General features: G+C 44.9%; 1 protein-coding gene across 8 annotated transcripts in view; it reads left to right on the top strand.

Moving 5' to 3' along the window:
* Positions 1–27,189, top strand: part of ITPR1 (inositol 1,4,5-trisphosphate receptor type 1) — a 318,610-nt gene that overhangs the window by 223,584 nt on the left and 67,837 nt on the right. For all 8 annotated transcript variants that reach the window (XM_072720366.1, XM_072720372.1, XM_072720371.1 and 5 more), the window contains 2 exons: positions 22,990–23,170; positions 24,795–25,048. In XM_072720366.1, coding sequence (XP_072576467.1) covers positions 22,990–23,170; positions 24,795–25,048 — 435 coding nt within the window. The remainder of the gene's footprint in view (positions 1–22,989; positions 23,171–24,794; positions 25,049–27,189) is intronic.

The following is a 27,189-nucleotide window of genomic DNA, read 5'->3' as shown; positions in this document are numbered from 1 at the left end:
TCCTGAGGATAAAGTCACTGGGGCCTGTAGCTCTCTAAAAGTTCTGAATTTCATTGCCCAGACCTTAGAGGATTCAACTATGGGAATCCAAAAATAAAGACATGTAGCGCTTGCTAGCAGCCCTCATGGAGAGAGTTTGCTCCCTTATTCTGAAACCTTGTTATCTGTGACATCATCACCTAAAGCCCTGGAATGACAGGAAGCCAAATTCAGGATATTTCCCAGGCTGGCATTATGGACTCCTGGGACGGTGTCCTCAAGTTTTCTAGCATCTTCTCTCTCTGCCCTGGCCATCCTGAGGGTAGATCTAATCTCCAAAATTCCTCCTACCCAAGTGCCATCAGAGCAGCTCAGACTTCGTGATCAACGAACCCTCTGCTTACCGGAACAAGATGGTATCACTGCCCTTGGGCTCCGCAAGGGGGGAGTGACACATTGCCCAGCCACAGAATCAAACTCCTCTTTGAGCAACCCCTGTTTTTTCTCCCCACTCTGATTTCACCCCCCTTCCTGCCAGTCCTCAGAAGGAATCTTTCCTTTCTGCTTAGTGTTTTGTAGCAAGTGGGAAACTATAAAATAAGCATTTGCTTATGAATTAATTTTTGGCACACTCAGGGCTCAGCAAGCCTTACGGCACTTGCATATCCGTCCTTCAAGTCCTTGCCAATTTCTGTGTTCCTTCCTCCTGAGACGTTCCCACCAGCACCCGGGGGAAGTTCCCTCTGCTTCCTCTTCCCTGCAGGAGGGTGGAGGCTGTCCTTACCTGGAGAAAAGGAGGAGTAAAATATATCTTTGAATATTATCTGTGTTTTCAATTTTTTTTTTTAAAAGCAAATACAGATGTTCGGGGATATATGTGCTGACATGACCATCAAGAGCCTCTTAGCAAATTAAGGGGACAGACATAACAAAAAAATTTTTTTGGACTAATTGCTTCCGGTTGCAGAAGCACAGTGAATTTTATGTATCAAATGGCTGCCCACAGCTATTCTTATGCCAAGTCTAGCCTACAGACACACCCAAAAAGGGCTTTCTTTTCTGCACGTACGCAGCTGGAGATGGAAAATGTGAGAAGTGCTCCATCAGGAAACTGGCTTGCAAATTCATCTGAGAGAGATCCTAGTCCTTGGGGCCTTTTCCCCACCACACACTTATTTTTTGTGGTTGGCCTAAGAAATCAGCCCAAGAGCCAATGTCAGATAAGAAATCTCCCACTCCTTCCAGAAGAAGTCACCAGAAGAGCACACTGGAGTAGCTTGTTGGTCTAGCTACCTCTGACCAGTTAACAGAGAGATGAGGGCAGAAAGGGCAATTTGATTTGCCTTTGCTAGAGATGGAAGGCCAATTTGTGAAGAAGAGCAGCCATGGTTTCACAGGGCGCTCACCCTTAGAAGGAGCAGAAGATTGGTGTGTGAGCAAGTTACGTAAAAGGGTGTTGTTTTTGGCAGGGAAGTCAGGAATGACTCATTTCTGAGTGGTGTTTTCTGACCTCGGGTTTTATCCATGTGGGAAATTAGTATTGCCTGCCGCAGTCAGAAAACTGTTCCTCCTTGCCCCAGGGTGAGGGGGTTTGAGAGCCATTGGCATTGAGATAAGAGAGGAGCAGGCGGCCTGTCCCCAGTAGGCTTCCCTGGGCACTGCCCTTCAGCTGAAGCTGTAAAGGGTCTGAACCACCGCCCATTGGACCTCCTTTGAGAGTTGGTGGCAAAGGGTCAGAGACTTTGGGGACACTGCCGAGAAGGGAAGCCTATGACGTGGGAAGCTGCTTGGCTTCTAGAGTGGAAGCACCTGTGTTGGAATCCCAGCTCTGCCCTTGGCCTGTGATGTGACCTTGGACTTTTTCAGGATGCTTTGAAACTCACTCAGTTTTCTCATCTGTAAAATAAGAGAAAAACTAAGCCCTTTCCTCATGGAGCTGTGAGAGGATAAAAACAGGAGCATGGGGATAAAGTGCCTGTTCCAGTAGACACTGCACACCTGTGAGCTGCTGCCATGGGGACCGATTTTGTGGAATGAGGAAGGTCTGGGTTCGAGCCCGACGTCTGCTATGTCCCTCTTGAGGACCTGGGGCAGAGCATGGTTGCCAGGTGGAGAGCAGGATGGTGACAGTGTCCCTCTCACAGGGCTCCTGGGACAGTTAGACAAGGTGGTCCACAGAAGGTGCCTCATGCAGTTGCCAGGGTTCTAGAAACGTCTCAGAATTAGCTGATTATTAATAAATATTTTTCATTTAAAAACTGGATTTCAGGGGTGCCAGAGTGGCTCAGTTGGTTAAGTTCCTGACTCCTGATTTTGGCTCAGGTCATGATCTCAGGTTCGTGGGATGGAGCCCCAAGTCGTGTTGGACTCCACGCTCTGTGGGGAGTTTCCTTCTCCCTCGGCCCCTGCCCCACCCCACATTCTTGCACTGGTGCTCTTTCTCTCTCTCTCTCAAATAATAAATCAATGTTTTTTAAAAAATGGACTTCCATTTTTTAAAATAGGTTTCTTTTCAGGAAGCTGATGTTTGAGCTTTTGCTTTTATGTAGCAGTTTACGATCCAGTGGGCCTGGGGGGTGCTGTTTTACCTCGTGTTCATCCTCAGTTCACCTAAGTCCCTCTGACTATATATTTGAAATGATGGTGGAGGTCCAGAAGGTTGGGACACTTTCTTACCTTAGGTACTGGTTACTTATAATGACAGACATTCTGAGTAAATTGGAAAGCAAAGGGCAGTCCAGTCACTCTGTGGCTTTAAATACTCCCTGACCAGCCTTTCCAACCTCCTTCCTCCTCCCCCCCCCCCCCCGCCTTTTTTTTTGGTCCAAGTAATCTCTTTGATCACTTGTCAGCACATGGTATGCACTGTACCTCCTTAGCAGCCTTTTCCATTCCCAGGAAACTAGTGTGTCACTGAACAAAAATCTTTTTAACTTTTTTGGTCTCAAAATTCAAGTTTTGATAGAAACTCAACATTCAAAGGTGGTTGCCATTCTTGGGAACATGAGACGTGAATGACCCTCCTGAAAAAGGAAAGTGACCCCTTGCACAGCGTAATCCTGGTCATGGCAGCTCTCTGAGCAGTGGTGGTCACAAGAGAAGGCATGGGCCTGTTGGCTTAGTTTTGTAATTCAGAGCAAGAAATGACTGCAGGGATTGTCAGCACATATGTTTGTGGCTCTTCCTCACTTGGATATGAGAAGCACAGTCCCATTGGTGTGCTCCTAAGGGAAAAATGTGTGCACCAGGCTGATGTGTTTTAGAGGAATTGGAGACACAGTATTATTTTTCTTTTTTTCCTGAATAGTAAAGCCAACAATTTAGGCAGAAGTGGGCAGGTACACGTATCTGCTCTTGTGGCCTTCCACTAGAGGACTGCATTTACTGAGGGTTATGGAGAGATCGTTGGAAGCAGAATGTTAATCTCTTTCCTTCATGCAAAACCTAGAAGGAGGAATTGGTTTCTAAGAGGTGTCTTCATAGAAACCCTCGGATTTTCCATAGTCTTCAGAATTTGACCAAAGAGCAGAAAAAATGTGAGAAGACTAAAAAAAAAGACTATATATTGAACCATCATTTCATTTTATCCTATTAAATCCCCAAGGAGCCCAGATTTTCTTTCTTTCTTTCTCTTCCTTCAGGTCTAGTGAGAGGTCTGTGCTTTCCTTAATGACTTCTAAGGAGGGAATGCTGCTTATGGACTTCCAGGTTGACACCTCATTCTCCTCTTTTGGCTTGTGATATGTTAATCCAAGGCTTGGCAAACTATGGCCAGTAGGTCAAATCCAGTCTGCAGCCTGCTTTTGTAAATAAAGTTTTATTGGAACATAGCCTTGCTTACTCCTTTAATATATCTCTGGCTGCTTTCATGCTATGAGGGCAGGGTTAGATAGTTGCAACAGAGACAGGATAACCTGCAGCCTAGAATATTTACCATTTAGCCCTTTACCGAAATCTTTACCAACCCCTGTGCTTGTTGAATCTTTGCTGTCTAAATATTAATATGTTGAAGGGGAAGAACCATGGCTTTTCCTCCTTGTTCTGTGCTCTTCATCCCCTGGTATGACAATGGTGGGCTTTTAGTAAATATTCACCAGATGACCAATATCCTAAGTCCCAAGATATTGTGGCCACTTACTCACCTAATAAATAAGAATTCAGGGAAAGAGAGATCCATACTTTATCTTTCCCTTCTTTTTTTCAGGAGGTGGTGGTTTGCAAGGACAGTGGGATTGACAGTGGGACTATGTTTTAGAAGACTTTTTTTTTCCTCCCATAGGTGATCTTTCCTTTACTGTCTCTACTCAGATATATTCTATTACCCCTGTTTACTACCTTTCAATGCAGATTTGGAAAGCAGACTAAAGCAGCTCTTTCCTGTAGGGATTTGTCCATGTGGCTCAAGAGTCTCGGTACCTGGGATTGCAGGTTTTTCATCTGTGAGCCCTCTCTGATGATCCTTCCCCAGACCACCACATTTTAAATTAGTCAATTCTTTATGGCCCAGTGCTCAGCTATTTCGTACCTCCTACAAAGGTTTCCTACTGGCCTCAGGGCATTTATAGTTAACCTTAAAATATCTGAAATGTTAGAGCCTGGGCTCCAACCTTTTGTCTTCTTTATCTCCAAACTCCCTGGGTGATCTCACCTACTCCCATGGCTTCCAGGTACCATTTTATGCCAATAACTCGCAAAAGTGTAGCTCCTGACTCCACCTCTTTGCTGATTTCTAGATTTCTGTTTAAATCTCTTTTGGGCATCTCTACCTGTGTTAACTCTAGGTTAGGATGACATCAAGTGCACCTGTCGCCTTCCCTCCTCTGCCCCATTTGCCCTCTTGTATTCCATGCACTCGTCAATGGGCTCACCAGCAACCCTCCTGTTTCCCAGGGTAGATACCTGGATGTCACTGGTATCTTTCCTCTCTTGCTTTTTGTCAGGAGCTCATTTTGTGGCCACTCCACCTCTTAGTAGTTTAATGGTCGGCATTCAGTTAGAACTTGTAATGAGCTAGACACTTGGCACCTTGAGGTGAAATGATGTGGCCAAATGGTCCCAGCTAGGGTTGGAGGAGCTGGGATTTGAAATGAGGCACTCTGGCTTCAGAATTCCAACTGCTGACCACAATGTTATACTGCCTGCCAACACGAGGCTGTCCGAGTTCTGAGCCTGATTGTTTCTCACCTGGATAACTGGGATAGCCTCTTAAAGGCCTCTCTGCCTCTGGGCATGTCTCTCTTGCATACTGCTGTCAGTGATGTACTCCCAAGCAGAAGCTTGATCGTCTCATTTCCTGTCTTAACAGCCTTCTGCAGATGATGGAATCTATTACCACCATGATGAAATGCAGTGACACCCTGCATGATCTAGCCCTATCTGGGTTTCTCTACCCACACCCCCACATTCATTGTCCTGCAGCCGCATCTGTTCATTTGCCAGTCCCTTCTGTGTACTCAGATGCCTCTGCTCCATGTTCCCCTTTGCCTGGAATACTTCCCAAGCCCTGTCTGAAATGTCTCCTGTTTTGGAAACTTTTTCTCAATCCCCTGAGCAGAGGTAGTGGTCTCCATTTCCAGGCTATTCATTTGCTATAGCAATTACTACTCTTTAAGTGAAGGTTCATTGTAAGACCCAAGGGAACAGAAACCAAGTTTGTCTTCACCTTCAAGTTCCGTAGAAAAGTCCCTATGTGAGATGAAAGGAACTTGTCTGTACATAACATATCAGTGTAGGGAATCCTACTCTGTAGGGTCATTCTGAGAACAACTAGATGAGATGTATGGAAAACACTCAGCTCAGTATGCTGCTTAATACACAGTAATTGCTCATGATTAGTTTTTGGTTATACATTTTTTTTTTCTCTCCACTCACCCACCTAGGACTGTAATTTCTTCCAGGATCAAGCCTTTCTCTGATTCCATGGCACCTGGACCATGGTGGGTGCTCATTAAATGTTCTCAGCGTTCACTGAATGAATACAAATTCTGACCCTCTGTGGCTACCATGATACTTTAGCCTTATTATCCTTTTTTAAAATATAAACATTAGGATGTGAAAATTTGTGGCTAGTGGCTATAACATCTATAAAAGGGCACCTTCTTTAGGGATGGAAGGAAGTTAAGTTTAGCTGAGTCCACATACATAATGTGAATTTGGAGAAATATCCTTATGGTGCCAGGAACACTAAGGATCTGGTTTTTGTTTTTTGTTTTTTTCTTTATAACTACAGGTAGTAGTATATTATAATAATGAGGGCCAGAATCTGAATGTTCATGTTCCAGGAGCGAGGCTACATACCTCCTCTGTATGATCTCATTCACTCTTTAGGGTGATCCTGTGTGGGTAGACGCTGCCATGACCCCTTTTTGCTAAAGGGTAATAAAGGCTCTAAGAGGTCAAGTTACTTGCTCAGGGTCACCGAGCTAGCTGGTAATTGTGTTTGGGTCTATTTCCTGCCACAGCCTGAGGTCTTAGCTCTCTGTGTTGCTGCCTCCCTGTGTGAGAAGCCTCCATTAATTTCCCTGGCTCACATGTGGTCCACAAGCCCCTCCCTGGGGACCAAGGAAAGGGGCAAGGGACCCCTTTCGAGGACCTTGCCTCTATTTATCAGGCAAAGTAGGATTTGTGGTTTCACTCTTGGTTGGCCTTTTGCTGGATGAACTCTTTGTGGAGGGTGCTGTGCCTTCAGAAGACAGTTTGTGTGGTTGGTGTCTGTGCTTTGTGAAGGACAGAGAAGGAAACCGTGGAAGTCTTTCTCTTTTAGGCTTGCTCTCTTGTTTGCCAAATAAAAACTATTAGTGCTTCACCTCTAATAAGTTCCAAGTTCCCAGGTCTATGAAAGTTAACGATGAGGAAACTCTTCTTGCATAACTTCCTCTCTGTGGAGACAGAGATGGCTCATTTAATTAGGGCTTCTATGAAAGGTTAGATGACATTATTAACAATTTTTGTTTTTTACTTGCATCAGAGGAAGCGTATGCACTGTGGCATAGCATGAGGATTATTTAGATTTCAGCTTTTATTCATTTTGCACCAAGAAGCTCACTGCACTGGATTCCCCCATATGTGAGTCTTCGGTTGTTGAAGAATACTTATTTTGGGAGAAAGAAAAAGGAAGAGTGCCCCTTCGAGGGCAGTAGCTGTACATGCTGCTATTATGTACTTTATCTGGGCTGGGTCAGATAGCTCCAGTTACAGAAGACAAAAGTGAGTCTCCAAAGGGCCAGAGCTCTTATCCAAAGTCACCCAATTGGCGAAGCTGATATTTGAACCCAAGTCTGCCTCTCAAACATCTCTCAACTCTTCCACCATGCTAGAAAGCCTTGAAGTTGCATGGGCCCAATGCCAGGGGAGTTTCATTTTCACTGAGGAGCTACTCACACTGGCAAGCAGTGTCTGTCTGTTGGGGCGGGGGCTAGGAAGCATTGGTTATTTCACCTAAGAGGCAAGGAATCACTGCTTGGTTATATCATGAGTTTTCGAAGTCATCTTACCAATCCACACAATGGAAGCATGATGAGTTTTATGATAATGTATCAGCTTTTCCTTGGTTTCTAATGGTGTCTTTTATTGGGCAGCTTTCTCTGGTCAGAGGTGAACTCCCTGACATAAGAAGAGCTCTTGCTCAGTTATGTTTCTTTGAGTTTTCTGGAATTCGTGTTGGCGGGGAGAGTGGGGAGTGAAAGCCAGGGTGCATTGCAGATGGCTGTCGCAAACCCCTCTACTATTTCCAATTAGTGGATGCATGTGTGAGTTGTATGCCTGTCTTATATTTACAAGAGGAAGTATCCCGTTTAATTTTATTTTCACACCAAAAGCCCAAGTGTTAAGAGAACATGGTGTTTTAACACTCCCTCGGTTATCAGCTGCAGCGCGGAGGTTGTATATTGTCACATACAGTTTTCTGAGTATATTTCTACATTTGTTACCTGGCAACATTGCTGCGTCGGGACATGGAGATGTGTTGGTTCCTACCAGATCTGCACTGTTCATATTGTAGAAGGTAGAGTCTGTTTTTCTGGCAGGAATTTACAAGAGGAGAAGGCAGGAGACTAATGGAATTGGGTTGAGAGGTGGGCTGAGGCATTTCAGTGACTGTCCCTGGACTAGGGGCTCAGCAGGGATGTAGAATTGTGTCCTGCCTGAATTTATGCATAACTGTGTTGTTGCCCCCCCACCAGTTCTGAAAGAAAGGAAATCGCCTAGTAGGGATGACAGCCACAGGATCTCTTGCTGGGGTCACTGTCTGAGCTACTTACTTAGATCCCTACAGGGTCTTTGTTTAGCTGATGTGATGCATTGAAAACACTGTGTATAGAATTTAAATGCTTAGCAGGGCCTCTATATACTCTTAGGCTCTCAGAGCACAACCCACCCCATGCCTGAGGTGATGAACCCCTGTCCTTCGTAGACATTTGTGTTCCAAACCCTTGTGTCACAGGTTTGAAAGTCCTCCACACTCTCTGAGACTCAGAGAAAGCTCACTGAGACCAAGGGCATTGAATTCTCTAGCACCTGTGACATTTCTTGACAAATGCCTGAGAGAGACAAGTTCCCATGGCAACAGCTTCTAAAAGAGTTTTGTGGCATCAACAGGTTAGAGGTATCAGAGTCATGGGAGCTCTGCAGTGCATCCTGCAAGCAGGCTCTCCTGTTAAATTCCTCCACGCCAAGACGCCAAAAGGGGGAGTCTGCTCAGAAACCCCAGCAGGCACTGGAGAGCTGGCCAGATTGGGATGGATTTCAGGGCACATTTGTGTCTCCCTGCATTGCTCACTTTTGAAGGCGTCTCTGAGGAGGAGGCCTTTTTAGTCCATTCCACTCTTAATGTCTTGCCTTTTAAGAGAGAAAAGGAGTGCTGATTATGCCTGGAGGCATTTAGAAGCCATCAGTTAGCTTTAAATATATAAATATATATATATTTATATATATTTTTTAAAATGTTCTGATCTTTAGAATACCCAAGAAGCCATTTTATTAATGGTTCTTGGCTCTTGGAAGTTAATATTACCCTTAGCATCATCCGGAAGTGTTCTAAGAAGCTATACAATTCCTTAAGATTTTTTTTTCTTACAACTATTGAATATTTTTGTATACCTGAACAAGACCTAACCCTGAAGGTTCCAAGCTTGGCTGGTTGTCCTGAGCACCCTTAACTTGGAAATCTATATCCTGTTTAAACTTTAAGATGATCCCTAACTTGATTAAAGTCCTCAACCAGTAGGCCGAGGAAAATGCTTCAGAAAAAAAACAAGGTCATGCTGCATTTTTTTGGTAAGCACAGGAATCAACAAAGAGATGTTATATAACTTCTATTTATATCCTCCTTGCTCACTATCTGCAGGCAGACAAGAGTCGCTGAGAAGGGATTTAATGAGCTCTCTGGGTTTGCTCACCTTCCTGAGCTGGTAGGAACCAGCTTGTTCTCAAGTGCGTCAGCAAAGAATCTGGCTGTGGGTGGGCGGCCAGGGTAGGTGGACAGACTTGTTGCCATGGTGTTCTTTCATTCTCCTGTCTCTCAGAGATCTCACTCCCCCCTTCCCTGACTCCTTCCTTTCCCCCCTTTTCTTTCTTTCTTTCTTTCTTTTTTTTAATCTATAAGCTTCCTTGTTTCTCACACCTACTCATGATTCTTGGAGCTGTCTCCGGAAACAGAATATTTCCCCATCCCCCAACAGCTCCCCCCATCCCAGGAGCTCTCCGTTGTGTAGCTCCAGGACATCAGAAGAGTTTCTGCTAAGGTATATTATGTTCACCCTCCCCTATTTCTTTTCCCATGATTTTTTTTAATTACTCACCCCTTCCATTATAGGGACCAATCCCAGAAGTCTTTAATCTCACCCAATGGAAGCTTACTCTTCTTCCCCACTGGATTGCCCCCCAACCCCGTGGATTCCATTGTCAGTCGTAAGAACAGTGGCTATGCCCCAAAGGAGGAGGGCTGTTTGTATTATCCCTACATTCTCCTGTGTGTTCTTGCCCTGAGTGGGTTGATGTCTCCTGTCTCACATAGCACATTATAAAATAGAACCAAATGAACACAAGAGAATGTGTTTGTCCCACAGTGATCATTCCTGGAGCTTGGGCAGTTTCTGTTACCTGCAGGTTGAAATTATTCAGACTGCACCAAAAAAGAGGGGTGGTGGCTCCTCCACCCATTTCTCAGCAGGGAAGTGGAACTGCCGTTCTGAGAAGTCCTCTGTGGCAGCCCCCAGGAGTGCCCACCACAAAGCCTTCTGAGATGGGCTTGCATTACCGTCCACATTCCCACCAGAGCAGAGGTATTGAAAAGATGTGAGTAGGGAAGTTTTAATGAAATGTTCTTAGAAAAGAATAAATAGCTCCCATGAGGATAGGCTTTAAAAAAAAAAAAAAAAAGCTCAAACCCACCCCTGCCTTGCCCAAGAGTTGTGCAACTCTTAATAGCAGTAGCCTGTTTGAATAATCAAAGGCAAGCTGACTTCCCCTTATTAACTTCTGTTAGAGACATCTGCATAAAATATCCCCAGATTCCAGACCAAGAAGGTAATTTTTTTTTCCCTCTGAGTAACTGGAGGGACTTTCCCTTTGGAGCTCTTCCAGCAGAGTTAACTTCATGGTTGAAAATATTTTCTCATTAGAAACTACCAGCATTTTGAATCCTGACATGGGGATGTGAAAGACACCTCGTACACAAGTGTGTAGCCTGGGCCTCACAACCTAACTGACATTCACAACTGGCTTTGGGACTTCTGCCGTGACCCTTCTTTGCACTGAGAAATCTATACCCACTTAAATTTCCTAAGGGTCCCCTAAGTTCCTTTTTGAGGCTGGCAGAGGTACTCTTGATGTTTCTATCACTATCCTATGTCTGGGTTTTAAACTATCCATCAAGACGGCCGAGACATGGACTAGGGTAGTCCTGTAAACCATCTAACACCTTCAAGTCACTTGTTTGACTTTGCATTCAGGCCTGGCGGGGGGAAGTGTATTGCATTTGAGAAGGATGTATTTCAGTTGCCTTCACCATACGGTGTTTGAGAAATGTGTTTTTATTAGCCTCCTTGCAACATAAGCCCACAAACTGTTCAGCCCAGAGCCTGGATAGTTATCATGTCTAGGAGTGAGCCACGTTCTGAGATGTTAGGCTCACAAATGATTGTCCTTCCTGCTCCATAGTTAATAATGCAGGTGTCAATGGGGCCAGAGTAGTTAACAGTTAACTAGATGGATTATGGATCTCCGGCCAGCCTGAGCCCATCACAGAGGCATGTGTACAAACCCGATAAGCCTGTGAGAGGTGAGAAGGCCACATCAGCCACCTTCACCTGGTCCTTGGCATGTTTCATTTTCTCCATTTGGTAGGACTTTGGGCTTTCACAGAGGGGGGATCTTTGGGTTATTGAGTTAAACTTTAGCTGCCATGATGCACATCTCAATTCAATTTAAGGTTTTTGGAAATAAACCTCCTTTAGGATTGTGCATTCATCAAAAAAGCAAACACTTCTTGAGCACCTGGTGGGTGCCAGGCATTGTATGAATTGACCATGATATAGTCAGGGATGAGATCAATCTGGATCCTGCCCTCTAGGAGCTTACAGCCAAGTGGGAGAGATGGCCAGTAAGCCAGGTAGATAAACAACACCCTGCGAAGAAGCGTGAGAAAGGAAACAACCGGGTACAGAGTGTCAAGGAGAACCCACTTAGTATGATCAGGAAAGGCTTCTCTAAGGTGGTGCCATTTGAGCCCAAACCTAACAGATGAGAAGGGAACCAGCCATGTGAAGAGCAGAGGGCAAAAGTGTTCAGACAGACAGGCTGGCATGAGCTTGGACACTGGCCAGAGCTGAAGGAGGCCAAGGAGGTGGAAGCATAGCGATAGGGGGAGCAGGAATGGAATGATGGCTAGACCCCAGTAATACGCTTGTTGTCAGGCAACCTGACTGCCAACTCCTAGTCAGTGCTTCTAAAGGGCACCAAGTTGGCTCAGGCCATCACCCGCTTGCATACACGTTACTGATGCCAAAGCCATAATATATTAAGCAGCACTTACACAGATGAGTGCTGTGTAATTTCATCCCGTCATCTCCATCTTGTTTGGCCGTCTGTATGTCTTACTGTCAGATCCCAGGGATGTTCTCTACAGCCACAGGGAAGCTACCTGATAGGCCAGTACATAGTGAGGTGGGTCTGTGGGGTTGGGAGATACAGGTCCTGGAACTTTTCCTTTCAGTCCACGGGGAGCAGGGGTTAGGTAGGCTGTCACCTGAGAGTTGGTGGAATTGAGCAGAGGACTGAGGGTAACTGTGGGACCTCCATCAGGAAGGCACTTGCTTTGGTTGATGTTTTGCTATTTGCCAGCCAGTGTCCTTGCCCCTGGCAGGCCAGAGTGTATTTATTTTTCTTTGGATTTTATGGTCGAGTGGATTTGTCATATGCTTGCTGAGAGCAGGGACGGGAAAGTGACTGGTATAAAAAACCTCTGAGGTGCCAGGCCTCTACTAGGCTTTCCCCCATGTTCCCTCCTTTACTCCATCCAACAGGCCTCCTGGGTGGTGCATATCCTCTCCCCCGCCCCCATTACAGGTGAGGAAAGGGAGGCTGCAAGGTAATAAATGGCCCATCCACACACACCCACCCAGCTCCTCAGTGCTCCCTGCCTATCCACTTCCACCTTGCTAAGTCTGCAGGATATAGAGCCCTTCCTCTGTGCCTCTGCGCCTCTGCTGCTGTCTGTGCAAACACAGGAAATGGGTGTGCAAAGGATTGTTCTTGACATCAATGCAGAGCTCAAGTTAGATGCCCTGTAGAACCTCGTAACTGTGAGGGCAGGAAAAGTCAATGTTGATGAATTGCCCTGAGTACACAGGATGGAAATAAGACCAAGATTGAAGTTCTTCCCCTCCAACTTCTGGGTTAGTTCTCGTTCTTGGTGGCACAGACTGAACCCCCAAGTGAAGTGGGAAGGAACAGGCAAACTCAGCCTCAGCCCCCGAGCCCTCTTGTGTGGATGCATGATTGAAATTTTTGGTGATAGAGTCTTCCATACACCTCTTCTCAGGCCTTGTGCAGGTTGAGGCTCACTGAGAAGGCTTTCTGTGTACCCCCTAGCAAGACTGTGGGCAGGCGACTTGGGACCTCAGAGTTTCACCCTAGAACTGCCAGAAGTTACTTTTCATTGAATCATAGAATCAGCTCTGGAGGGCACCCTCAGAGGTACCTCCTGCAGCCACAGACATGCACTTGAGGTTATTCTGCAGCTGCTTCTTTAGTTGAGTGGATGTCCATGGACTGAGATTCTAAAAGCTCCCTGAGTACTTTAACAAAAGTGCTTCTTGAGGTCTAATCAAAGTCTTGTTTGCTGTAGACCACCTTTCCTTTTTATAAGCCTCATGCTGACATGAAGAGCACCACAGTGCCTTCTAGCACTTGAGGAAGATTGCCAAGGAGGGTCCCTACTGTAGTCCCCTGCGACACTAGTCATCTTCGTTCTCTGGAAGCTTTCTATTTTTCTCTTCCATCTTTGACTGGAAGAAACAGCTGCCAGTATGCACCAACAAAGGATGCTGGCTTCTGGCACTCATAAGGAGGTTTGAGAATTGAACCCAGAGAAAATTTGTCATCTCCTTAATGTCTTATCTCTGGGTCAGAGATCCAGAGTCCTCTAGAAGGATATCTAACCTGTCTTTCTAAAATCTGATTTTATTGTTAAAAATTGCTGGAGATATTTACTTATAGTTTACCTACACATACAGGGACTTTGTGAGATAAAACCTTTAAAAAGTCTTTTTAGGAAATTTAGTTTGTTGGTGATGGTTGTTGATGCATATGTGAGAAACTTAGTGTTTTGAACCACAAGGAGGAGGAACCAGACTGCTTACCAAATAGGGCAGGCTTTCTCCACTGGTGCTGATTCCTATGGGTGCTGAGAGACAAAAAAGGAGAGGTATTAAACTTTCCATCCTAGGAGAAAAATGGTTCTTATAGAACATTTATAGAAGTTGGACTTTACTGCTTGCTAAAACTGGAATTAATTCACCCTGAAAAGAGTCATGAAGAGCCACTGCCTTGGCCTTGACATTGGAGCTCAAGCCCTAACTTGGAGCTCAGTGACCAGACTAATTTGAGTGAGGATCACCTTGCCCTCCACCTCTTCTCTCAGGCATTAGAGAACTTTCTTTCAGAAAAAAGAACTTGAAACATGGGCATCTTTCTTACCTAGACTTGGTTTGCTTCATCACTTCTTTCTTTTGTGCTCTGACATTTATATTACCAGTGAACTCACTGAAGCTAAAGACATCCTCACAGAGCTTGGTGAGCTGAATGTTCCAGATGTTTACTGGTTAAACCTATCAAACCTTGCCAAAAAATTTCCTCCTTAGAGTGATAATCTATACCAAGGGAGTGTTTGATTCTTAATGCCCAATGTTAATTATTAGACTCTTTTATTATATTATACTTTTCCTGAAGTAAAGAATGGTAAAAAACAGTGATGGAAAAATAGTCCATATTGAATGTTTAGGGGCCGTCTGCGAGGAGGGTCTGACACCAAGCTTGTATTCTGCCTTTGATTACCTTGAACTCTGAGAAATGGAAGCAAAATTGCTTAGTTTTATGTCTAAGGGAATCTGAATAACTTCTATGGTGGAATTCCAGCTGGATTTTTTTTTTTACTTCCTTTATTGTGACAGTTACTGAGAACTGCTATTCACTGTTTTGCCGTCCATTCAGAGATCATTTTGACCTGCTAGTATCAAGCCAAAATTGTTTATCACTGGACATTTTTTGGACATTACATACCTTTCCTTTGAAAGGGGGAGTGATAGATAACAGCAGCACCTTACATTTGAATAGGTTCCCATAGCAAAGTGTTTTTCACACATAATGTTTCATAACTGCAACCTTGATGGGGCCCTAGCTTCTATGTGATGCATACAAGGCAGGTGGTAAGAGTCTCCTTTTTTCAGATAAGGAACCGAGGGCATAAACGCTATTAAGTAAATTGCCCAGGATCACGTGGCTGGTTCGTGAGGAGCGAAGGCTAAAATTTAGGTTTCCAGACTTCTAGTTCTCCAAGCAGCTGTGCCTAACTACGTGTGCTTTATCACCTAGTTCATGGTTCATGATCTTAGGTTTTGATTGTCGTCCTTGGTTTCTAAGTAAAGGACTCAAGACCTCTACCCGCCACCGTGTGACAATGGTTTTGTTAACATGTAACCCCTAACCCTGGCAAATCTTCAACTAGCAGAAAGGGGTTCGTTTGGGGGCCCATCTTAACAAGTAACAAGTGCATCAGGCCTCACAGGAAAGTTGGGGCATTCACATGTGTACCTATCACAGCTATTCTTTACTGTGAGAATAGTCTGTATTTGTGCAGCTGAGAGACTTTGGGTGGTGGGGGGTGGATTATAAAAAGCCAGGAGGTGTTTAGAGGTCGACAAACTCTTGCTCAGGTGAGAGGTGTTTAACAAAGCACAGCAGTCTCAAGCATGGGCTGATGCTACAGACAAGTGGGGCCTGAGTCCTAGGGCACTGCCACCATTTCCTAGCTGTGTGACTTGGCAAGTTATTTAACCTCTTTAAACCTCAGTTTCCTTGTCTGGAAAGCGAAGTTAATAATAATACACACCACATGGAGTAGGTATACGGATTAAATGAGATAGTATCTATAAAGCATTTAGGCAGCTCCTGGAAAATATGAAGTGTTCAGTGACCATTCCCTGTAATAAGATTTATAGAAAGAGGGTCCCCAGGCAATGGTGAATGCTCAGTTAACCACAGGTACTGGAAGAGAACCCCATAGGTAGCCATTGGTAGCCTTGGTAGCCATTGCTGTCCTGTTGACACCTGCAGAGTATCTGTTCAAGCGGGAAGGTCTGGTTGGAGGCCTCCTTAGAGTGGGACCTCAGGTCCCAGAAGCTACCAAGGCCAAGTCTGAGGTCCTTATGTTTCAGGGGCAGAGTGAAAAGAGAAAAATCAGATTCCAGGGAACAATTTCCCTCAGCCCCTGAAAGTTCAAGCATTGAGCACTGTTCGGCAGTCACATTTTTCAAATTCTTGGACTCGGTCTGAGGACTGAATTCATTTTGCAGCAGATAAGTGACCACAGTGAATGTCATAGGCTGTAGTGGTTGGGTCATGTCATACTAGGCAGTGAAATGGAAAGGCTCATTCTCTGGAATCCCTCCAGGCCCAGCACAAAGGCGCCTAGAAGGTGGGCCAGCCTCAGCATGGAAATGCTTTCCTATGGGGCAGAATCAAAGTCCCAAAGCTGTCCTGGGAGCGCTATGGACTCCTGCCCCCAGACCGCCCCTGCTCCTGTCCTGCTCCATCCTGGATCACATCTACCTCCATTTCCTGCCACTCCCCATTCTTGTAGTTAAGATGCCCATAAAGGGCTTCTCCCTTCAGAAAGGCCTTGTGCTCCTGTAGGTGCGGGCTGGCTGGCTCTGTGTTCTGGGGTGCAGAGTCTGTCTTTGCCCTCCAGTCTCTGAACTCTGGGGAAGATGGCTTTTCAATAAGGTGCTCATTTGCTTACCTTCCCTGTGTGTGCCCTGTGCACGGGGCAGGCCTCTGTCTCCTATTCTTCTCCTGGGACCCCTTGCCTGTGGTGTGATTGAGGCTGTGACCTCTTGCACCTGAAGAAAGGAGTATCCAGCCACCCCCTCCCACACACTGCCTGCCTGTTACTAGAATAGTTGCCACTGTCTGCTAGTCTCTCACTTCAGGGGGTCTCTTATTTCAGAAGCCAGATGGGCTCGTCATGAACTGTGCTCTGTTTCTTTGCAAGGACTTGAATGGCTATAGTTAGTGGCTATCAGGCTAATCAAGCAATACCTTATTATTTTTGAGTGATCTGAAAGGATGTTTTCATTATTATTTTAAACCAAGACCTCAGCTCCTGAATCTCTCTGTGGCTTAAAGCAGCCCAAGGAGGGCAAACTGTGTCCACTTGACAGTTACCCAGGTCAAGAACATGCCCTCAGGCCACTGTGTCAACCATCCATAACCCAGCATGGTCAAAAGTGAGTGGCTTGGACAGTCGGAGACAAAGATTCCATGTGGCCTTGGCAAGTCCGTTCCCCTGCTATAGGCCTCAGTTTCCTCCTTAATAAAATCTGGAGGGCTGGACTAAAGTGGTAGTTTCTAAACAATGTTCTTTGTTGCCCTGTTATTCCAAAGAGGCGTTCTGGTGACAGAAAGATGGTCCTTCGTGCAGCTGAACTGTTCTGTGTGTCTCTTAAACATAGGGTCTTTCTGTAAGGTGGTGTTTGGGGAGGGAGGAAGAATGAGTTTCTCTGCTGAGAACATTGGAAACTGCTGGACTAGAGTGCTTCTCACTTTAACATTTCATGATCTGTATTTCCTTTTTTGTGGTTCTTGTTTTTCAACTTGGCTTGCAACAGCCACACCTAGGTCCCCTCCCACCACTGCCCTCCAGAGCCCCCGTGGAGGGGGCCACTGTCAGTGGTCACTTGCTCACCTGCTCCGACCCCTGACTTCCTTCCTTAAAGCCAAGCCAAGCAGACCTGTTGTCTCTAATGTTAAGGGTTGATGCTGTGTGTCTGCCCCCAAACCAACCTTCGTTTCCTTTGAGTTCCCCATCCAACCACTGGTGCTGGTCCTCCAGGGGTTCCTTAAAAAGGCAGGATGATAGAAAAGGGTGGAGGGAACAGGGAGCATGGGACCTCTCCCAACCCAGCTGTATGATCTATAATAGGACAAATTTATGAACGATAATATCTATCTTGGCAGTCTCCTAAGATGCTGACAAGACCACTTATATGGAAGGGGCTTTAAAACCACATGTGTTTTGGAGATACATGGAGAGTGATGAAAGGTTAGCCTTGAGGACAGCAACACAGATCCCTCTGCTGGCGGAGAGGTCCCTTCTCTGGACAACTTTACATAGTTCTCTAACTTTCTGGAAATAAAGCTGATCTTTTCCTCTCTCCCTTTTCATTGTGACACAATTCATATACGGTAATATGCATAGATTTTAAGTGTACAGTTTGATCAGGTTTGACAAATGTTTATATCCATGTTTGTTTTCTATGGCTGCTGTAACAAATTACTACAAACGCAGTGACTTAAAACAACCAGATTTTTTTATCCTACAAGTTTGATCTGAGTCTTTTTTTGTTTTTGTTTTTGTGTTTTTTGTGTTTTGTTGTTGTTGTTGTTGTTTATCTGAGTCTTAACTAGGCTGAAATCCAGGTGTTGGTCGGGCTGTATTCCTTTCTCGAGTCTCCAGGGGGAGAATTTGTTTCCCCTCCTTTTCCAATAGAGGCCGCCTGTGTTCTTTGGGTCAAGGCGCCTTGCTCCATCTTCCCAGCGTGCAGTGGCTTGAGTCCTTCTCAAATGGTCCCCCTCTGAGCTCTTCCATCATCTTCCACTTTTAAGGACCCTTGCAATCATATTGCCTCCCCTGATTATCCCCTAGGATAATATCACTCTTTTAAGGTCAGCAGCTTTGTTCCCTTTGCCATGGGAGGTAACACATGGTCACTGGTTCCAGGTTTTATTATTGTTGTTTTTCTGTCTGCCACCAGCCTAATCAGGGTATTTCCTTCAGTCCAGAAAGTTCTCTCATTTCCCTTCAGTCTCCCCACACACACACACTCCACAGGGACATCCTCTGTTTGGACTTCACTTACCACCATGTAAGGTTGCCTGCTTTAGGCCAGATGAATTTTGAATGCCTAGGATGGGGTGCAGTGAGACCTTTGGAAAACAAAACGATCTCTACTTGACTACTGGCTCTTAATTGGAGAAAGGGGCGATTCATTGGTTCAGGGAGGAAAGTGGATGAGTAGCTTGTGGAAAAGACCCTGCTTTGAGAGCCTGAGGTCTGGGAGGCCAGAGTACCCACCTGCTGTGGTCTGAGGTTCCACTTGATCTGGGGAAACAGTCTTGAGGGGAGGGATGTCCCCTTTCCCTTCCCAAGTCCTCCAAACACAGTATCATGGAAAGAGGTTTAACAAGCAGAGATGAACTGTCCAGGGCCCTGGTTTCTCCAAATGCAGACAACCCTAGGCACCAGAGACGCGTAGTGAGTGCCTCCAGGAGCCTCTAACTGAAGGCTCCTGTTCATCAAGCCCCCCGTCTCTCCCCATAGCACATCCTGCCTCTCTGGGGGAGGTCTCTTAGTTCTTCTGCACTGCTGTCACTTTTCACTTCTCCTCTTACACAAGATAGCACTGCTTCCCTTCTGGGGACCAAGCTTCTTCCTTCCAGAGTGTCTTTATTTAGATTCTCAGACGGGAGACCTGAGACGACAGCTTTTGACTCTCACAGCGTCTCGGTGAGGTTACGTTTGTCACAGTGTGGGCATCTCAGGGGTGTGATAAATACTTGATGTCCATTATCTTTTAGGGTGCCCTGATCTCTCAGAGATGAGTAATAACTACCTCTATGGCATTTTTGTGTGAGATAACACACATGAAGGAGTTCCTGGCAGCTTATTAGCAGTCGGGAAACATCGGCCATTGTGTGCATATTACTGTGATTTTTTCATTAGATCTTCATAACCACCATGCAGTACTGTTACCATACCCATTTTTCAGATGAGAAAATTCAGGTTTCAGAGATGTTGTCACTTTCTAAGGTGACATAGCTTATGAGTGGCAGAGCTGAAACCCAGGAGTCTCCAACTCCAGCGACAGAATCTTCACGCTTTACTAACCATGCCCTAGCCACTTACAGGGATGCCTTCACTGTGGGTTTTTTATATTATGCAGATGTGATGGTGGTACCAAAAAAAAAAAAAAAGACGATCAGTGGGCACTGTGCTAAGCACTTTGTGGGCACCGTGGCGGCCCTTCCACATGGGTTCAGAGAGGCTGAGTAACTTGCCTGTGGTCACCGAACTAGTGAGTGAGGGACCCAGGAGTCTGATTGGAAAGCCTGTCCTCTAACACCTTCATTAAGGAATCTTTTCCTTCCTTTGAGGCACTGGCAATATTTCTCTTATCTGATACTTAATAATAACCATGATAGAGCATACCTCTTATTTCAGCTTGATGGCTGGGTACCTCAGAGACTTGTGACTGCTCTGAATCATCTCTTTCACCTTCTAACCACCAGCCTTGTTGGTTCTGGTTCTCTGTGCTTATTCATGTCTCTGTACCCCAGTGTCTACTTTATTATTTTGTTGACCACACTCTGTTTATAAAGCTGCTTCAGATCCTTGAAGGACTAAGGACTGATATAAATAATGCAAAATAAATATACTGGCCATTGCAAAACATATATAGAAGTGTGTAATCCTGTCACTTGCCCTTCTCCCGTTTCATAAGAGGTTCCCTTACCCTGACCCTATCAGTTGACATCTGTTGGGTTAACCAGCTAGACGTTAAGCAGTGCAGTTTGTAGCCAGCGATTGGTCTGCACTGTGTTGCACTGTTACTGATGACAGATGGCAGGCTTTAGTTATTTATTTGCCTACCTACTTAAAGTACATTTGGTTTTTTTTGAGTGACCAGATTGTCCAAAGGATGCTTTTTAAGTTGCCTCCATGCAACAAGAAGACTTAATGGGGTAGCAACTAAAGTTCATTGCCCCAAGTGGCCACCTTCCAGTGCAGTCTCCCCCATGACCCCATGTGGGAGAGATATTGTATAACTTACCTTGGTAAAAAATGTAGTCACTATAATTAGGTGGTGATATGAGTTCTTCGTGCCCACATTTCTCCTTTTGTTTGTAGATGCATCAGCTCTCAAAGAAGTGAACAGTTAGAACTTGCTTTTTCATATTTGAGCAGTTTTCCAGAATTAATCTATGTTGGGGATTTACTTCTGGCATAGTCACTGAATATAAGCAGGGTCTGATTGAGAGGGTGTAGTTACAATGATCCATGAAGTATTGAGTTGTATTCATTCTTTCATCAAATGGTTAGGAAGCTCCTACTATGTGTTGGGGCTCCTCTGGGTGCTCTGAAGACAGCTGTGAAGCATACAGGTGAGGCACCTATCCTCTTGGAGTTTACACTGTATATAAGACCTACAGTAAGTAGGTGAATGACAAATACAACAGAGGCCAATTGCTATGAAGAAAATAAAACAGGGCAGGGAAGAATAAGCAGTTTCTGGGTTGCTGCTTCCATAGGATTATCAGGATGGCCTCACTGGGGAGGTGATGTTAGTGGGAATACCAAAGGATGAGGGAACCCTAGCCTAGCCAAGGAAAGAGCCAGGAAAAGCGAGGAGAGCAAAACAATGGCTCTGAGTGTCTGATACAATACTCTTTGCCAGCATTCTCTTGGGTCAGTTTCATAGGGATAAATGGCTATTTTGGTAAAAACATCCTTAGGGTGATTATTAAATTACTGTGTCTTTTCCTTACTAGGCTACCAGTTTCATGGGGGGCAGGTTCTAGGCCTCTTTTTGGTCACTGTTGTATCTCCTATGATGGATGTAGTGCCCAACACATGACAAGTGCACAGTGAATGGCTGGAAGGATGAATATACAGATAGATGTATAGGTATGTGGGTGAATGAGTAAATGGATGGAATGACGGATGGAGAGATGAAATAGTAAGAAACTGAAAAGAGGATTAAATGTGGTAAAGGGCAATGGAGGACGCTAAAGACTTGAGCTTGGTTCAAAGTGTGTGGGAGTCATGGAGGACTCAGTGACACATGCAGAATAAGGCGAAGCAGTAGGTAGGTGATGACTTGTACTGCCACTGGGAGGGGTTGGAGGGGAAAAGATAGAATCAGGGAGCACAAGTAGGAAGGACGGATCTTATGCTGTATATTGGAAACATCCAGAAGTAGGGAAGAACAGTGAGATGGAAAGGAAAGAACATAGTCAAGAAGTGCTTTGTAGGCAAATGAGACTTACATTTGTCAATACAGCATAGAGTCTAGTAGCTAGAAGAAGGGTCACAGTGACTACAGTTTCCTTTTGGCAGATGAAAACGTGGTTGCTCTCCTGGGGCATGCTGAATCTGGCAGCAAGTGTTGGGGGCCATGGAGGCAGGGTGAGAGATGGAGGAAGTAAGAGGCTATGACGGCTGATAAGATTCTACTTTTTTCTAGGATTGCAAGCCTAGGGCTACCTTTGGTAGAGAAATGCCATCTTTCTACATGGGGGAGGATATGAAATTGGCAGAAAGATCCAACTGGGAGAAGAAAATATATTGTTTAGAGCTTTGTTTTATTCCTCTGGAAATGACCGTATTGTATTTTTATGTAAATAATTCACAACAGCGTGGTGTTTGCAAAGGGGTGAAAAGAGAACACTCATAAATGAAGTTGAGACACCATATTGTGTTTTTACATCAACATTGTATACTCTTGCTTGTAGTGGGCCCAAAAACAAATGTGCATCCAAGAGGCAAGCTACCTGTTAACTTGGAGCTTCTTCATCTAACCATTTTTGACCTGTCCTTCAAGACCTGGTTTGAAAATCACCTTTTCTACAAAGATTCTGGGATCACTCTGGCCCACTGTCACCCTTGCCAGCTCTGAGCTTCTATGATGTAACTGTCTGTGTAGTTTCTGGAGCACTTTTTACTTACACATTTTTTACTTATGGATTTGTCTTCCTAACCTGCCATGGAGCCCTACAGGGGCAGGTAGCACATCTTACTCATCCATATATATTCACAGGGCTGTGCAAAGTGAAGGGGCTCACAGGAATCCTTAAACAAAACACATGACAGGACCTGCAGTAACCACCAAAAATACATTGTTTCCATTATTAATGGAGTTGTTTTGAGTGTGTGCAGGGGCTGCTTCTTAATAGGCTGGAATCTCCCATCACCCTTTAGCATGTGTCCCAAGCCTATATGACTGCTCCATTAAAGACATCCCATGACAGATTGCTTTAAAGTCTCTGTGTAGAAAATCTCAAGCCATACGATCCAGAGAGCGATAGTGCATGGGACCATGTTTAACTTTGGTCCAAACCTAGACTGTTTGTGAGGTTTTGCAGCAGGCTCTGATTTCTGTGAGGTTTTGGTGTCTTGAGTGGGATTAGATCACTGATCTGTCACAGTGTTGAAAATTTGTGGGTTTTCCATGGCAGCACTCCTTTTTCTGCCGGTTAACAGAAGATAAGAAGTCAGAAAAATTCTTCAAGGTCTTCTATGACCGAATGAAGGTAGCCCAGCAAGAAATCAAAGCAACAGTGACCGTGAACACCAGTGACTTGGGGAATAAAAAGAAAGATGATGAGACAGACAGGGATGCCCCATCACGGAAAAAAGGTAAGTGTGGCGTGGCCCTCCCTCCAGCTGGACCTCCAGTCTTTGAACTGTATTACGACTGAAGCTTTTGGGAGAAGCAAATCAGTCTGGTTATGATAAAATTCTTCCTAAGTAACCAGAGCCGAACTACCATGCATTGGTGGTTTTTCTTGTGTAAAGAATTTACATACCTTCTTCTTAGTCAAACTCAAGGTTTTATTGGCAGGAACTACTTTTATAATCTTTTCCTGTAATTTTCTATTCAATGTTAGGAAAAGTTAAAGAAGACATATACCTTAGGGGTGCCTGGGTGGTTTACTCAGTTAAGTGTCCGACTCTTAATTTCAGCTCAGGTCATGATCTCAGGACTGTGGGATTGAGCCTCGCATCAGGCTCTGTGTGCAGCAGGGAGTCTTCTTAAGATTCTCTTCTCCCTCTCCCCAGTGCTTGTACGCTTTCATGCACACTTGCTCACTCATTCTTTCCCTCTCAAATAAATAAATCTTAAAAAAAAAGAAAAGGACACACATTTTAAAACTGGGTATCCATCACTTAAATTCCCCCTTATTTTCTAAATTATTTGGAAGTTTCTAAAGCTTTTCATTCATGATCTCACTCAAAGAGAAGTCATACTTGGAAGTAGGTAGATGCACCAGTGTTGGAATCAAATGGCTATGAGGAGGTTAATGAGCCACTCTGAACCTCTTTCTTCAGGTTTAGAACTGGGCTTCTCAGACACAGCACATTTGGCATCTGGAGGATGAGTTGCTGGAGGGGCTGTCCTGTGCACTGTGGAATGTTTAACAGCATATGTGGCCTCTACCCAGTAGATGCCAGTAGCCTGCCCTGCAGCCGACTAGAAGTGTCCTCAGATTTTGCTAATTGTCCCCTGGGTGGGAGTGGGCACCAAATCAGCTCTAGTTTATAACTACTGGTCTAGAATGGGAAAGGTTAACATTTACTGAGTACTCTCTATGAACCAGACACTGTTCAAAGTCCTTTACATCCTTTACTTCATGTAGAACTGAGGTTAACCCTGTAAAATAGAATTGTTAACCCCATTTTACAGATGGGGGAACTGAGGAGCGGAGGTTAACTTGTCCTTGTTAAGGCTATATAGCGAGTAGGCAGTAGAGTCAGGATTTGAACCTAGGGGCAGTCTGGCTACAGAGTGTCTCACTCTTCACTCTGATGCCTAGTTGCTCTGAGGATTTGATGCTGTGGTACTTAATGGGAACCACTCAATCAATTGTCACCATAGTAACAGTAATTCGGGTTGTGGTCATTGTTATGTTGACCCTCTCAGAGGCTTCTCTAGTTAGAATCCACTGATGCTCTCCCCGTTTTGCAGATGAGGATGCTAAGGCCCAGAGCCACATAGGTTTGTGAGGCTGACAGAGCCAATACTAAAGCTTTTCTTCTAAAACAGTATAAGCATAGGTGAAACGTGAGAGCCATGAGCCAGTTGGCAGAGCATGACTGTTTTAATCCTAAGGACTAAGAGAAGTGACTTCTTGGAGTGTTTGGCCAACCTTAAAGATTTCTAGTGAATACAAGGACTTACATTTTCTAATGTTATCTTTTGTGCAGTGGCTAGTACTCCTGAGGACTCAGCAACATTAAGTGTCTTATGTTTGCATTCTAGCCAAAGAGCCCTCGACACAAATAACAGAAGAGGCCCGAGATCAGCTCCTGGAAGCCTCTGCTGCCACCAGGAAAGCCTTCAGCACCTTCAGGAGGGAGGCTGACCCCGATGACCACTACCAGTCCGGGGAAGGTGCCCAGGCCACGGCAGATAAGACCAAGGACGAGCTGGAAATGAGCGCGGTCATCACCATCATGCAGCCCATTCTCCGGTTCCTACAGCTTCTGTGCGAAAACCACAATCGAGACCTGCAGGTGAGGGCTGGCCCCCGGGAGTTACAGCTCCTCAGACATCTCTGCTCCCCTCACTGCCACCAGCTTCCTTGAGTCAAGGACCCAGGATGGTTCTGACATCTGGGCAACTGACATGTTTCTTTGTCCTTCTTCCCTACTATCTCCACAGGGACAAGAACCAAATCTCTTGCTCACCAGTGTAGGTACCTACTGTGTACATATTGAAATATGAGTATGTGGTAGCTTGCCACTGTTTGGCACATAGATCCATAGGTAAGACTTGGATGGATGCATGAATGATTCTGATTAATCAGATGAATGATTAAATATACTAGACTTACAAAATCTGATACGTAGAAAGTCCTATTAAATATTTTTTGGTTGAATAAATGAAGTTACCTTCCAGGGTTTTATACAATAGATGCCCAAATATATGTGTTTAACTGATTATTCCAGAAATCTTTTGTTCACTTTTTATTGATGTTGGGATGATAACAATGGCTGAGGTTTATCAGGCACTTAGGATATCTCGGATGCTAAGTGTTGCTGACATCATTATATTCATTTTATAGATAAGGGAACTGAGGTTCAGGGCATAAAGTAAAGTAGAGAACCAGGACTTGAACCCAGGCCGTCTGACAGTGGAACTCATGTGATCAACCACCATGTTAAGATAGCATATTTTCTCCCTTACAGTTTCCCCACCAGCAAAGCCTATGTGGAAGGGGCTCAGGATGGATTCCAGAGATGTTTCTTTCTACTGAATGAGCATAGATCTATGGAGCCAATCACTCCCCAGGAAAAACATGCTAGAGCACCAGGTCCTTGGCCATTGCCTGGTTTTGCTGCTGGTTTTGGGAAAAACACCCCTCTCTGCCTAAAAGGGATTGTGGATTAGTAACAAAAGTGTGTCTGAACAACTCCACTAAGATAGAATATTTCTTCCTAAAATAAACAAGTTGACAGTGGTAGTTCAGTTACTTGTATAATTATGGTGTGAAAAGGAAGCAGTGGCAAAGACAAGGTGCAGTCTTAAAATATTTCCCTTCCCAACTTTATTCATCAGGTGATTTGATGGCCTTTCACATGTCACCTGTGGCCAGACCCTTTGGGGCTGCCACCGTAAATCACTCATACTTCAACCTTGCCATATAATCTGTGCCTGGATAAGTTGAGTAAGAAAATACATTGTTAAACAGTAAGACAGAACAGTGAAAAGGAACTGGGTGAAGTTTGCAGTATTAATAATTTCTACACTGATATTTAATTTTAATCAAATTGGTCTGAGCCTGAGCTTTGAAAAGGCAGGTATATTCAAGGTCATCCATCAGCCAAATATGGCCCATATTTAAAAATGAAAGAATTTCCCACAGGCCCCATTGGGCTCTTTTTTCACTTTGCTGTTCATTCATATCCTCCATTGACCTTCCCTGCTTGATCCCTCTCTATGTCTGAGTGTGGGGTTCTGGCTGTTTTTCTTTTCTTGCCTATTGCTCAAATATTCCTACTTTGGACTTAGACCACATTGGCCCTAGATCACTGGGACTGCCTAGCTCAGCTGGGTAGAACAAAGTATTCATGACTCAAAGATCCAGGGATTGCTTGTTGTCTCATTGGCTGGCATTCTGTCTGCAGGCCAACTGTGCCCTCTCCACCTTCCATATGTACACCATTAGTCATGAGGGAGACTGGCCAAGGGAGTGGGAATGACACCATGGAAAGCCAGGCTGTCCAGCAAGAAAGCAAAGCCAACTGTGGCATCTTTGTGGATGGAGGGACCTCCCTGCTGCTGGGGCTATTTCTAGCTGAGCTTGGTGGTCACTGCCCTGGACTGTTCCCTCATACTGCTGTTACTGGTCTCCACCAACCTTGGGCTTCAAAGGGAAGTGGGTTGAGACCATGCCTATGCATGTATGCTTATTTCATCATCTGGGTGAATACTTGCTCTGTGCTCGGCATTGGTGGTGACAGAGACCTCACCCCTTCCCATACAGAGCTGAGAGTCTCAGGCAGGAGCCACTCGGGGAAACCCAAGATGCTGTGCAGCATGATAAGTACCATAGTGGTATCATCCCAGGGGTTTTGTGGGTTCATAGCAGGCAAACCAATCCACTATGCTGGGTCTAGGCTTGTCAGAGGACTTGATAACTGCTGAGTTCTAA

This window comes from Vulpes vulpes, chromosome 9 (genome assembly GCF_048418805.1).
Source record: "Vulpes vulpes isolate BD-2025 chromosome 9, VulVul3, whole genome shotgun sequence".
In the NCBI taxonomy this organism is placed as follows: domain Eukaryota; kingdom Metazoa; phylum Chordata; class Mammalia; order Carnivora; family Canidae; genus Vulpes; species Vulpes vulpes.
This window is presented reverse-complemented; position numbering and strand designations above follow the sequence as displayed.